The 13,700-nt window shown below is 53.5% G+C and overlaps 1 protein-coding gene across 3 annotated transcripts; it reads right to left on the reverse strand.

Moving 5' to 3' along the window:
* Nucleotides 1-464: 464 nt before the first annotated feature.
* PUS1 (pseudouridine synthase 1) lies at nucleotides 465-10,723 on the reverse strand. 3 transcript variants are annotated; one of them, XM_020905682.2, is made up of 6 exons: nucleotides 10,642-10,723; nucleotides 9,628-9,859; nucleotides 6,663-6,800; nucleotides 5,707-5,809; nucleotides 2,336-3,027; nucleotides 465-780 (listed from the first exon to the last, which is right to left on the reverse strand). In XM_020905682.2, exons 2-6 carry the CDS (start codon nucleotides 9,847-9,849, stop codon nucleotides 733-735), a joined length of 1,203 nt encoding a protein of 400 aa, XP_020761341.1. In that variant the 5' UTR covers nucleotides 9,850-9,859; nucleotides 10,642-10,723; the 3' UTR covers nucleotides 465-732. The 3 variants fall into 3 exon arrangements, with proteins under 3 accessions (XP_020761341.1, XP_070331131.1, XP_020761339.1); XM_070475030.1 differs by having other exon boundaries at nucleotides 10,508-10,685; XM_020905680.2 differs by having other exon boundaries at nucleotides 10,169-10,685.
* Between the last annotated feature and the right edge of the window lie 2,977 nt (nucleotides 10,724-13,700).

Genomic DNA, 13,700 nt, shown 5'->3' on the forward strand with positions numbered 1-13,700 from the left:
TGCAGCGGGCCAGGTGGACACACAGAAGGAACCCACGTTCTCTGGCGCTGGGGACTGCTCTGCATGGCCCAACAGGCGCCCTGTTCTCTTTTTGTCTGTGCAGCTCTCCAGGCCACCAAGCCCCATCCTGAGAACCTAAATGCCCATCCTGCCAAGAGCGTCCCGCCCGCTCCGGCCTCCACCAGCTTGCCTGCCTGCACATGCGCACTGACCAACCCACTCTTCTCACAGCTCGGAGTGGAGGCAGAGCCAGGCCTGTCACTAACACAGCACATACCGTCTCTCTCCATGAAAGACCCACAGAAAAGACCAAGAAAAAAGTCAAAGAAGTATCTTAAGTGGGAATTCCCTGGTGGTCCAGTGCTTAGGCCTCTGCAGGGAGCCCAGCTTCAATCCCTGGTTGGGGAACTAAGAATCCCACATGCCCAGCACCCCAGCTCAAAAATGAACACAAGTGACTAAGCCAAGTTTGTACTTATTTAATAAGAAAATCGCTTCTTTAAAAAAATAAGTCTTTACATGCTCAGGTGTGTGTAGTCAATGTGTTGAGCTGAAAATAGATTTGCAGCAGGTTCTCCCTGTGAGGAAAACTCAGAATGACGCAGGTCTCAAGACCCTGAGGTGAAGAGGGCACGCGGGGGGGCTCTCCCATCTGGCGAAGGCACGCAGCCCACAGCAGGCTGGCAGGTCCCGGCACGTGTCGTGGGCCACTTCCAAGACGCTCCCGGGGCCTCAGTCACTGTCCCCGACCCCGTCACTGCCTTCCAGGGAGCTGGGGGCCTGCAGGGCAACAGCACACAGGAGACAGCCGTGAGGAACCATGCTGTTCAGAGGCAGGCACTTCCTCCCAGGGTGGAGGTCGGGCTGCCCAGACCTGCCTGAGGCGTGACCTGCCTGACCCCATGTCTCTCCTAACTGGTTCAAGAACCTGTCTTAAGACTGGGAAAGCCAGGGGCTGGGAATAAGAAGTGAGGTCTTCACTGGGCTCCTTCAAATGCCCAGAGGCCACCACTGCAGAACCCTGGGAACATAAAACTGGGCCACTGCAAAGCTGGACAAGTACAAGCCCCTCAGCAGTATGTACAGATGGCAAATGGCCAGAGGCCTCTATTCACAGAATCAAGCAGAGGGCAAGCCTGGCCCCAGGTCATACCTGTACATATGCTTGACCTGGCCTCATGGTGCTCGGGAAAACTGATAATCATCTACCATCAAAGGGCAGAAGTGCAACCCAAAGTACATAAATAAAGGGTAGACCATTTCATATAAAATCCTGGAATGCCAGTTTCTCTGGAAAAAAAAAAATGTAAGCTCTGACAACACTTGGGCCCACCTCCCTTGGCTGAACCAACCACACCTGCCCCTTCAGGTGGAGCAAGAGCTTTCCTGTTGGCCACAGTCTCCACCAAGCCCTATTCCCTCCTGACACTGCATGCTACTTACCATCTGACCTGCACGCCTGCTTTCTTTACACTTGGCCCACCCTGCTTACTTCCCTTCCCTGGACGCACCTGAGTTTACAAGCCCAGCTGTGGAGGAAGGACAGTGTCTTTCTGGATACCTAGAACATGGGAAGAAATCTCCCATAGCTCCAGGTGGGAATCTCACCCTCTGACTGCCTGCTGGGCCACCACGAGAGAACATGGGCTTTGGGGACCTCCCTCACTGCAGGATAAAGAATTGAGAACTAAAGTTAAAATGTTAACTTTTAGCTCCAGCACCTTGAATCATGGATGTTCTCCTTCTAACATAAGGTTGGTAGTTACATAACAGATGAGTCACATTTGGAGTCAGGGCCCTGGGAGGTACTGACAGCAAGCCTGGCTCCCTTGCTTGCTGAGCAGAGTGGCCTGATTGGGAGCTGGGCCAAAATGCAGGGTCTGCACCAGCCTGCATTCCCCCGCAGATGGAGGGCAGCACTGTAGGCCTGGACAGGAACACCACCCTGGGCGAGGAGAACACCGCTGGGCTACTCAGTGTCCTGGGCCCAAGCAATCCCACGCTCTGGAGTCAGACACATATGCACCAACCAAGTGCGTGAGCCAGAGAAGGACGTCCCAGTGTCACCTCCCTCTCACACTTGGGAAGACGGGCCACTGAGCGTGTCCCTCACCCAGGGTCACCAAGCACAGAGCAGATGAGCCAGCCACCAGAACCTCTGCCCTGGCCTTTGCTCCTGCCACTGCTTTGACCCTGGAGGAATGACGCAGCTCTTGGCACCTACGCTTGCTCATCTATAGAATGGGTGCAATCAATGACAGGTGTGGACAAGCGCCTGGCTGAGCTCCTGGGAAGGCCAGCACCAGCCCCCATGGTCCCCAGCCCCCAGCCCCACCTTGGTGCCCAGGCCAGCGGCAGCGTGGGCAGTGGCGCTGAAGTTGTGCACAGGCAGGGTGCTCAGCCACTGGGCCATGGACCTCTCCTGGCGCTCGGTGCTAATGATCGTGGGGTAGATGTGCTGCTCCTTGAAGGCCGTGACCTCTGCCTCCTCCCGCGCCCAGTCCAGTGGCTCGTGCAGCCCGTCGTGGCCAAAGCGCTGGTTGTACTTCTCAAAGTGCACCCGCTCCAGGACCAGGCCGAGCCCCGGCGCCTTGGGCACGTCCACCTTGGCCTCGCCCCAGCAGCGCTCCAGCACACTCTCAGGCGCATAGCCCTTGACGATGGCCACCACCAGCCCCACCATCTTCCTGATCTGGTGCGTCATGAAGCTCTGGCCCTTGACCTTGATCACAGCGAACTCCATGCCCTCACGCACGAAGGGCTCCTCACAGAACATGTCGAGGATGTAGCGCCGGGCGCTGGGCTCATGGGGCCCCTTCTGGGAGGTGAAGTTGTGGAAGTTGTGTGTGCCTTTGTAGCAGGCCAGGAGCCGGTTCACACGCCCCAGTGTCTCTGCGCTCAGCCGGTACGTCTCATCCTGCGAGTCATGATCCTTGTGGGCAAAGGCAAACGTGGGCAGCATGTAGAAGTAGGTCCTGGCGTCACACTTATTCTTGGAGTTGAAGCCGCCCGTGACCCTCTTCAGTCCTGGAGGCAGAGGAAGCGATGAGGACAGACTGATGACACCCATGACCAGCTCTGAGCGCTGGCACCTGGCCTCCCAAACCCAGATGAGCCCGAGGGGTACCCAGCTCCATGTGCTAAACCCTCAGTCCACCAGACACTCCATCTCAGAGCCAAACCAACCAGTACAATCAACTCTTAAGCATCTGTCAGAACCCAGGGTCAGCCAAGCTGCTGGACACCCTGCCTCTCGGATCCCAGGGGGACCCAGCACAGAGGGACCAGTTGCCATGGAGACCAAAGCACCAGCTGGTGTCCCTGACTTGGAACCCATGGGTCAGAAGCCATCCTGTAGGTGAGGCCAGGGGCAGCATTGTGATCAACAGCAAAAGAAGCTTAAAAAGCCCAGTAATAGGAAAGCCATCAGTGGCTCTTAGACATCTGCAGGATGAAACGGGAGGCAGGCCCGCAGGGCAGGTGGCACGTCACCTGGACCGGAGGCCTCATGGCTGAGGGCTCACTGCACTGGAAGGAGCTCCAAAAATATTTAACCATTCAGTGAAAAAAAAAAGCAAAATGGGGCTCCCCTGGTGGTACAGTGGATAAAAATCCATCTGCCAATGCAGGGGACATGGGTTCGATCCCTGGTCTGGAAAGATCGCACATGTTTCGGGACAACTAAGCTCGTGCACCACAACTACTGAGTCTGAGCACCCACAGCCGGTGCTCTCAACAAAAGGAGCCGCCGCAATGAGAAGCCTGTGCGCTGCAGGTAAGAGTGTAGTGCCCACCTGCCACAACTAGAGAAAGCCCTCGCAGCAATGAAGGCCCAGAGCGACGACAACAACAAAAAACAAATTATAAACAAAAAAGAAAGAAAAGCAAAATGGAGAACTACAGGAAGGGGAATTCTTTTTGTAACAGGAATACATATATAGAGATTATGTCTATATTTGTACAGAAAATTTCTACAAGGATGGTGAGAACTGTTGGTAGGGATGGTTTCTGGGAGCTCGGGACCAGAGTCCCCCGTGGCTTGGATGCTCCCTGCTGAATGGCTGTCCTCACGCTGAAGGCGCAATCAAGTTGCAAGGAGGCAGCCTCACAAGGAGCCTGACTTAAAGGCCAACTTTGGCTTCAGATTTCAGGGGGTGATTCGAAGCCCCCCAACAGCCCTCCACAGCAGCCAGTGCCTCCGAGCTGCCCCTGCCCCTCCACCCGCCACTGCCAGTTCAAGGCTGCCCCTCCCCTGTGCTCTCCACCACCTGTTTCTGCTGTTACGTTTGATTTGGGGTAATCTTATTTTTGTTTTTTGTCTTGCTTTAAGAATTCATCTTGGTCGACACTGAGCACCACAAGTATGCTTCAGGACGTAATTTCCATTGTGTGGAACATAATCGCCAAGAGGCTGGGGGAGGCTGGCAGTCGACCATACAGCTGGGCTGTTAATGGTCGTGTGGTGTCCTGTTATAGAAGCAGTGTAAACAGCTGCAATTGTGCATAGAGTTTGGTATTGTTTTAGCAAAACTGGGGAATAACCCATGGCAAACATTAGAATACTCCCTGGGGAAATGACTGTTACGAAGCATCAAATGGGACTTTAAGAGGACTGGCTCTAGAAGGAGGTTTTTAAGAAGGATTACTCTACCAGGGAGAGAAAGATCACAGTGTAATAAAAACAAAACTATGTTATACTAGAAGTAAATTCAGGCTTCCCTGGAGGCTCAGTGGTAAAGAATCCACCTGCCAATGCAGGAGACACAGGTTTGATCCCTGGATCAGGAAGATCCCCTGGAGAAGGAAATGGTAACCCACTCCAGTATTCTTACCTAGAAAATACCATGGACAGATGAGCCTGGCGGGCTATAGTCCATGTGGTTGCAAGAGTCAAGACATGACTTCTGTGGCCCTCTGGCCCTCTTCAGAAAAAGTTTGCCAACTCTTGCTTTAAATTTAAACCCCAAAGCAATCACTTAAAAAAATAAACAACAACAAAAAAACTATAGCGAGTCATAGCATTAACTAACCAAACCGCTCCTTTCTCCAGGGGAAATTCCCAATCCAGGTACCAAACTCAGGTCTCCCACTTTGCAGGCAGACTCTTTACCAGCTGAGCCACCAGGGAAGCCCCCCAAAGTGATAATTAAAAGCAATTATAAGAAACATCAATTAATCCAAAAGGAGGGACAAACAGAGGAGGGGAACAAAGTAACAGACGGGACAGAGAGAAACAGGAGGCAAGAAGATCTACGCCCAGCCATCCCAGCACACATTATAATAATCATAAAACCAATGGCACATATATGCCACCTAAAAGGCAGAGAGTCAGACTGGATTTAAAAAAAAAAAAAAGGTCCTAGAAATCCCATTATCAGGCCTATTACAAAAGGGAATAATTGCCCCTGTTTTAATTTGATCAAATCCAGAATTTATACCCAAGCATTTGGTTAAAACAAGGCACATGTAGTGCCAAAGTGCTGCACCGATGGCCTGAGTCTGTCTGTCCGGCTGTGTCCCTTTCTGAAGGAGACACGAGTCCTGAATCATTTTCTATAACTGACGTACAGCCACTGCGACCAACCGCTAAGGAACTGCTCTGTTGTCTTATCTCCACAATAGAGAAACTCAGCGAGAAAAGGAATTGCGTGTCTCTGTTGGGACCGGCCACCACCTGGTGCGCAGCCCTGGTGACACATGGCTTACCCAGAATCCGAATGTGAGATGGAAGGTGGCTGTTGATCTTTTCTAAAATGTCATCAATCAGCCACACCTTCAGGGACACGACCTGGCCGGCCGCAGACACGCCCTGCAAAGGAAGCAGACGTGGGAGGGCCAGCTGGGCCTTGCACTTGGAGCACGACGCTCGGCACGCTGGTCTCTTCAGCAGAAGGACCACGCACACGCTGCGTCTTTCCACGGAGGAATTCTGCTTCTAGAAATGCATCTGAAGGGAATAATCAGAGACGAGAACAGTGCTCTGTATACCAAGGGAGTGAATGCTGTGCCACTCATAAAACATTACAAGTGAACTTCGAAGCTCAACAGAACATAAAGCTAGGGAACAAATCTATGACATCCTGCAGATAGGAGATAAAGTCCCACCTTTGACGTGATTCTCCAAGACTTAGGAAAAAAAGAAAATGCAAGTTAGATGACAAAACTCCAGGGCAGAGCAAGGAAGAGGTAACCATCTGAGTTGCAATAGCAGGAATCCTTTGGGGATGGGACGCTGGTTACATAACTGATCAAGCTCTGTGCTCAGGATGAATGCAGTAACCATTTGTATATTACCCCTCTGCGGCCGCATGGTCCTGTTTGTATCATGAGCCTGAGATGGATGGATCTAAGGCAGATGTCGTGGCCACTGCGCCACTCGCAGGAGCAGCCAAAGAGGAAGCATAGACAGGATATCAGGCCCTGTGGCCCCAAGCACCTAGGTCCGGCCACACATGAGCCAGAAATGCCCCAGCTTCTTGGTTGCACAAGGCAAATTTCTTTCCACTTAGACTAGCTTGATCTGTGCATCTGTCATTTGTGACCAAGAGAATCTTGAGAGATAGAGACACTAAGAGGGAAAGTGGGACAAGGACAAACACAAACCACACACGGGAAGCTTCAGTGCTGCTCACACCTGCCAGGGATGTGGGGACAGCACCTACCTTGTCCGTCCGGGCACAGCGCTGGAAAGACATCTTCCGCATGTCCTCCCCGTGATTCTCAGGGATACAGCCCGAGCGGACCAGGGCCAACACCAGGTCATCTTCGATGGTCTTGAATTTCGAGGACCCAACATTCCTCTGAGGAAAAGAGAAGAAAAATTGTTTCTTCAGAGTCACTACCCACTGTAAGGGGCCCCAGGCCGGGGCTGGTCCAGGGAGGGGCATGTGTGGTGTGCCCACACCTGTGGGCACGGAGAGACCCTGCAGCTCATCCCCCGACCTATGAGAAGTAGGAAAGCCACCTGTGGGTCCCCACAGTCCTAGAAATTTCCAACCCTGGGCAGCCAACATTGGCCTCACCTGAGACAACATTTCCCTCTACCTAGTCGGATATTAAAAGACTCTTGCTCCTTGGAAGAAAAGCCATGACAAACCCAGACAGCATATTAAAAAGCAGAGATATCTCTTTGCCAACAACGGTCCGTCTAGTCAAAGCTACGGCTTTTCCAGTAGTCATGTATGGATATGAGAGCTGGACCATAAAGAAGGCTAAACTCCGAAGAACTGATGCTTTCGAACTGTGATGCTGGAGAAGACTTCTTTTTTAACTTTAAAATTTCCTGATGGGTTTAGTTTGTGAATAAAAAAGAAAAAAAGATGAACAAAGTGTTCACAGTAATTATCAAAGCAAAGTCAACTCTAACAGTTTCTCTGTAATAATGTCATGAGTGTGTCAGCAACACCACCAGGCCAGCACAGTTGATGGCAGTGGTGGGCTGGCTCAGACATCACCCCTACAGCTGCTACTGTCACCAGAAGTCCTCAAGTTGCAGGGTCAGTGCCTGGGGCCCAAGCTCTTTACCAGCCGCAGCTCTCTCTTCTGGAGCTGAGTAGGGGAGGCAAGTGGCAGGACCCCAGGAGACCCCAGTCTGCACTCTACACACCCACTGGATTCATGGGTCCAGGGCTGCCCTCTGGGGTCAAGGGCGTGTGCAATACTGCTGTGGTGGGGAGGGGGCAACCCCACCAGGGCTGGGTGGAGAAGACTCTTGAAAGTCCCTTGGACAGCAAGATCAAACCAGTCAACCTAAAGGAAATCAGTCCTGAATGCTCTTTGGAAACTGAAGTTCCAACACTTTGGCCACCTGATGCAAAGAGTCACCTCACTGGAAAAGACCCCGATGCTGGGAAAGATTGAGGGCAGGAGGAGAAGGGAGTGACAGAGGATGAGATGGTTGGATAGCATTCCTGACTCAGTGGATGTGAGCAAACTCCAGGAGATAGTGAAGGACAGGGGAGCCTGGCGTGCTGCAGTCCTTGGGGTCACAAAGAGTCAGACACGACTGAATAACAAGTCAGATATGAGACCAGCACCCTCCTGCTTAAGACCCATCTGTCTGCAGCTCCCAGCCAAAGAGGGACTCCTCTCCCTCATCACCCTAGGGAATCCCCTCCCCCAGTAACCTAGGGTACCCCTCCCCACCACCCCAGGTCCTGAGCACGCCATCCTGCATCACTACGGGGAGGCAGGCCCCCCTGCTAAAGGTGGAAGCCACCCCAGGGTACGACCAGCATCTAGTGGGTGCAAATGGGAATGTGCTATTGGTGAGGGATGCAGTGTAACCCCAGTCCAGTCCTGCAGGATCCCATGACATTGGTGAGATCACCACCCTGACAGTCTCAAAGAAAACCTTTGACAAGGAAGGGACACAGTCCTACAAGCACTTCGCCAATGCTCATCACAGTGGGAAGGTTCTTCCCCAAGTCCACCTTACAGTTTCCATGGCACCGTAAGCCAATCACTCAGCAAGAAGCTGTAAATGCTCCTCCAGTGATTGGCATAGATATTAGGAAACAGGGATAACAACCCTTCCACATATCCCACGGTGTCCTTTCACCATGCGAGCTACTGTCACTCTCCACCCTTCATTCATTCTCCTAATGAGGAAACTGAGGCAAACTGAATATGATGAGACATGGGCAAAATTCTCAAGCCGGCAATAAGGCAACAACACATGTGATCAAAGTCACCCTCAAAAAAGCATTTAAATAACCACAAAGAGCAGCGGAGGTGGTTAGCCTGTTTCACTAAGTGGGACCGAAGCACTGTTTTCACCAACTGTCACGATCTACCAGTGGTCATCAAATTGGGTTCATGGGCACAACCTTATACTTTAAAGAAAATAATGAAATAGGAAATGAAGTAGCTCATTCCCACTGTTATTCACAGTAAAGGCTACCACAGCACTTGGTAAGGTTGGGCATCGTTTTCTTAAACTTCTGCTTGAGTTAGATACTTTACACAGCAGGGAATTACTCCCTGGGAGTCAAGCTTAAAGTTTACAGAACAAGAAACCAAAGTGTAAGAGCCACAGAGCTGACCACAAGGAAAAACAAGAAAACCCACGTGCATCTGTCGGGGCACCCAGACCCTTCTGCTTTTCAGGAAAGTATTGCATGGTGGGGCTGGGCAGGGAATTCTCATGTGCCCATGTACCTGCAAACTGTCACCTTCACGACTCTGACAAAGAGAAACAGCAGCCTCTTCTGAGCATCCCTGGCACTGTCCCAATCCTAGCGAGCAGCATCAGTCAGCCTAATAATGACTCTTCATGCCAGTACTGTGATCTTAAAGAAGAGGAAGCGAGGCACGGAGAGCTCCAGTCACTTGCCCAAGGCCACAATGCTTGGTCATCAGCAGGCCTAGGACCTTAATCACCTTAGGAGGCTCGTGAACACCCCCCACAAGCATCCAAGCAATGTATAGATGACACAAGTCTCAAAGCTGCTTCCATTTGAATCTTACTTGATGGGAACCACCCAATAGAATAGGTGAAGAATGAGACCTCGCTTTCTGCCATTTCCTGAGATGGCTCACAGGGCAAATGTCACTCTGAGGTCTCTGCCCAAGCACACGGTGGCCTTGAGAGGTCAGAGCTGCCCAGGCCCCTCAGGGCGCCCTCACCTGCATGCCATGGTAGCCCTTCCCAGAATAAGCCATAAGCAGCACGATCTTCCGCTTGGGCAGCTTCCTCTGCTGCTCCCCATCCTCACTGCTCTTGAGCTTCTTCGCCTGCTGCTCTGTTTCCTCCCAGATCCTGGTGGGACCCTGCCAGCCACTCCGGGCCTTCTTGTTCTGCTCCTGTTTGGTTCCCACGGGCATGGGGGCCTCCCCGTTCCCGGCCATCGAGTGCAAACTGAAAAGATATGGTGGGGGGGTAAGGGTGCGGGGCGGTGAGCAACACAGAAGGAAACACAGTGAAAGAGTGACCGTAGCAGCATGGGGCGGTAAACACCCTGGGCTGACCACCGCGGCGTCCAAACCCCAGCTGGGCCCTAACTGTAGATGTTGCCCAACCACCAACTTGGCCTCGTTTCACTGTCCGAGAAATGGAGCAGTGACAGCACTTAACGCGATCAGGGCTTGGCTCTCGCCAGGCATGCAGTCGGGCTCAGTGGGGGTCAGCGTGCTACCCCAGGGTCACAGACAAGTGCACCGTCATTACCAAAGGAGGCGCGGTCCCAGGTGCGGGGTCCACGGTCCGCAGGCTCTCCTCAGGGCCCCGGCCGCCGCCCGCAGGCCGGGGAGCCCCATGCAGTGCCGGGAGTGGCGGGGGTGAGGGGGCACGCGCCCGACCCCTGATCTTCCCCGGGACGCACCCTCCCAGGCCCTTTAGATCCCTGACCTCCCCGGGGCCCCTACACACCAGCCCGCCGCTCCCGAACTCCCCGTCACCCCCGCCACGCTCCAGCCCCGCCCCTTCTGAACTCTAACCTTCCTGGGACCCTCTCCCGCTCCAGCCCCGCCCGCGGATAACCTCAGACTTCCTGACCCCCAGGCTGACCTCTGACCTCCCTAGTCCCTCCTGCTCCCCCTTCGTCCTCTCGCCCTGCCCAGCCGGCTATCCCTCGGGTGTCGGGAGACCCCGGCCACCCACGCCGGGACCAGTGGGGCACTCCCTGACCCGGCCCCACTCACGGAGCCGCGGACTGAGCCCGAACGGGACCACGTGGGAGAAGGCGGAAGTAGAGAGCACTGCCGGACGGCGGCCGGACGTGGACAAAAGTCCTTCTGGGAGAGGCGGGTCGAGGCGACTTGGGGCGGAGCTTGGTGTCGGGGGCTGGACTGGGCGTGGCTTAGGGGCGGGGCCTGGTGCCGGGAGCCAGGTTCCCCGCCGCCGCCGCCACCGCCGACTCCCGGCCGGTTCGTGGCACTGTGAATGCACCATTTTAGAGCGAACGAATCATCCTCGCAGCTAACGCTCCCAGTCGCTGCTCCGTGTTACACGTGTCAGTTCATTCAGTCCTTTCGCCCACCCTAAGGAGCAAGCACCATAGGATCTCCTCGTTACTGAAGAGGGACCCGGGGGATAAAGAGGCTGAGCCCCTTGCCTGAAGTTTCAAACAGCAGCAAGCCCTGGCATCTGGAATGAGAGCCTCTTTCAACAGCGTGCAGACCAGCGCCTTCCCACAAACCTGTCCTAAGAAAGCACTTGCCATGTGCCACGTGCTGTTCTAGCGGCTTGGATGCATGTCAGCTTATTCAATCCTCATGAAACCTTGAGGAAGGTTTTCTTGTCCCCATTTTACACTGAGAGACCCGGAAATGCCAGGGAGAGAGTGAGTCATGTTGAGGCTCCAGGAAGTGATGACCTCCTGGGAACTGGTGGAAGACAGTTGGGAAAGTCATCCATGCGGGGGGTTTGGAAGACTATGGGTGGGTGGAATGAGCAACAGAACCCACAGAAGGTGGAAGGAAGTCTGCTGAAGGCATGGGACTCAGATCTCCCCGAGTGGGTTACTTGGTCAGCAGCAATTTACTGAGCACCTGCTAGGTTACTGGTGCCTCCAGAGGCTGGGAACAGATGAGGAGCCGAACTCCTGTCCACAGGAAGCTCCCATTCCTGGGGGGACAGGTCATAACAAACCAACAGTCAGAGAGTATGTGATCAAATAGTAAATGCCTAGTGAAGAATGACTCAGAAGTACTGACACATGCTATAGTTGGGGGTCCCCGAGAACACGTTCAGCGGGAGAAGCCACTCCGGGCCTTCTTATCCTGCTCCTGCTTGGTTCCCATGGACATGGGGGCCTCCACATGCAAAAGGCCACATCTTGCGTGGCTCCACGTGCAGTTGATCCTTTAACAATGCAGGGTTGAGTATCCAGCTCCACTTATACGGGGTTTGTGTCACTAAATCCGAACTGCAGTATGACTCAGTCTGCCAGTGGTCGAATCCACAGATGTGTAACCATGGATATGGAGAGCCAACTGTCCAGTTATATGTGGATTTCCAAACTGCTTGAGGGGTCTGTGACCCTAACCACCGTGTTGTTCATGGGTCAACTCTATGTGAAATGTCCAGAACAAGCAAATCCACAAAGAAAGAAAGTAGATCCATGACTGCTGACAAAGATTCTTTCGTGGATCAAACTCTACTCAGCCTCCTCCTCAGCACACAAGTCAGACCTGGTTGGACAAGAGCTCAGGCAGATGGGAGGGGACAGCTGACCTGTACTAAACAAGGCCCCCGCCCCCCACCATGGCCCCAGGACAGCCCATCCCTCTGGGGGAAGGGAAGAAAGAACGGTACCAGGGTTCCAGGCATGAGTAAAGGTCAAGGTCACGTGTGGTCTGAGGAACTCAAGTGGCTGAGTGGCCTTGAGAAGCAGCAGAGCGCCTTCACACAGAGCCCCCACCCCCACCCCTTACCATAGACAGAGACCCATTGCCAGGGGCCAGCTCTTTCCAGCTCTCAGCCTCTGCAGCTCCGGAGGCGTGGGCCCCGCTCTGGCACTTGCAGATGGACACAGGGGCCCAGGCTGAGCTGTTCATGTGAGCACATGACCTGGGCAACTGTGATGACTGAAATGGCAGAGGAACTAGAGCTGCTGAGGAGAGCTGTTGAAACTCAATGATGGGGACTTTGGGTGGTGTCCTGGAGATCAGTCAGCCTCTCCCTGCCTGAGTGAACCAAGAAGCCCACTGTGCTGGAACAGAAACCCTGGGCGGGGTGAGGGCAGTCTCAGGGGCAGGTCCAAGACCATGAGTTGTGCCTGGGGGCGGGGGACCTGAGTCAACAGGCGGGGACCATAGAAGCCTGGGGCCCTGCTCTCAGGTCCTGCATCAGGTGAGACAGAATGAAAGGAAAAGGCCACCAAGGCAGCTTCCTGCAAACCGACCATGGCAGCGCCAAGTATGCCTGCTCTTTCGTCCAGACGCCAGCAGCTCTGATCTTGCCATCTCTGACCTATGGAGGGCACGTTGAAGCCTGTGAGGTTGGGATAGGTGCCCAGGGGGCAGTTTGAAGTGGGACAGGCCCCCGAGTGGGGTCTCCTGGCTGAGGGTCCCTGTGAGCATGCCAGGAACGTGCAACACAAGGTCTACAGAAAGCAAGCAGGCAGCCAGCCCCTCCTGTGTGCCTGCTGCACCCCGAGGCCCGGCCAGTTCTCCAGGGCCCCACTTCATGTCAGGCTCCTGCACAGGGAAGTTTATAGCAGCTTCACCCATAAACACTGAGAAGCAAGAGGGCATCCTTTGGTAGGTGAACAGATAAATAAACTTGGTACCTCCAGACGGGGGTATCATTCAGCACTGAAAAGAAATGAGCCATCAAGCCATGACAAGACATGAAGAAGCCACTCGGCATAAACGACACATGGTATGATTCCAGCATTTTGGAAGAGGCAAAATGATGGAGACAGTAAAGGGATGGGGATTGACGTCGGTGGAATGAACGCAGTGCAGATTTTTCAGGGCAGTGAAATGATACTGAAATGGTACATCACTGTACACGAGTCCAAACCCGCAGCATGTGCACCAAGAGTGAATCACAACATAAACCGTGAACTCTGGGTGATGATGTGTTGATGTCAGTTCAACAGTGGTAACAGATGAATCTCACCAATGCAAGTTATTAATGGAGCAGTGAAGGCGGCAGAAGGGGAGAGGGAGTAGTATGTGCGAGCTCTCTGTACTTCTTGCACAATGTTTCTGTGAACCTAAAACTGCTGTAAGAAATGAAGTCTATTAAACGT

This window comes from Odocoileus virginianus, chromosome 12 (genome assembly GCF_023699985.2).
Source record: "Odocoileus virginianus isolate 20LAN1187 ecotype Illinois chromosome 12, Ovbor_1.2, whole genome shotgun sequence".
Classification (NCBI taxonomy): domain Eukaryota; kingdom Metazoa; phylum Chordata; class Mammalia; order Artiodactyla; family Cervidae; genus Odocoileus; species Odocoileus virginianus.

Bases quoted from the DNA above. Each gene is read 5' to 3' on its own strand.
- PUS1 (XM_020905680.2), bottom strand. From the start codon at position 10,257: ATGGGGCTCCCCGGCCTGCGGGCGGCGGCCGGGGCCCTGAGGAGAGCC. The intron at 5,810-6,662 runs GTAGGTGCTGTC...CTTCCTTTGCAG, and splicing joins GCTGTGCCCGGACGGACAAG to GGCGTGTCTGCGGCCGGCCA. The intron at 3,028-5,706 runs GTAAGCCATGTG...CTCTGCCTCCAG, and splicing joins ATCTCACATTCGGATTCTGG to GACTGAAGAGGGTCACGGGC.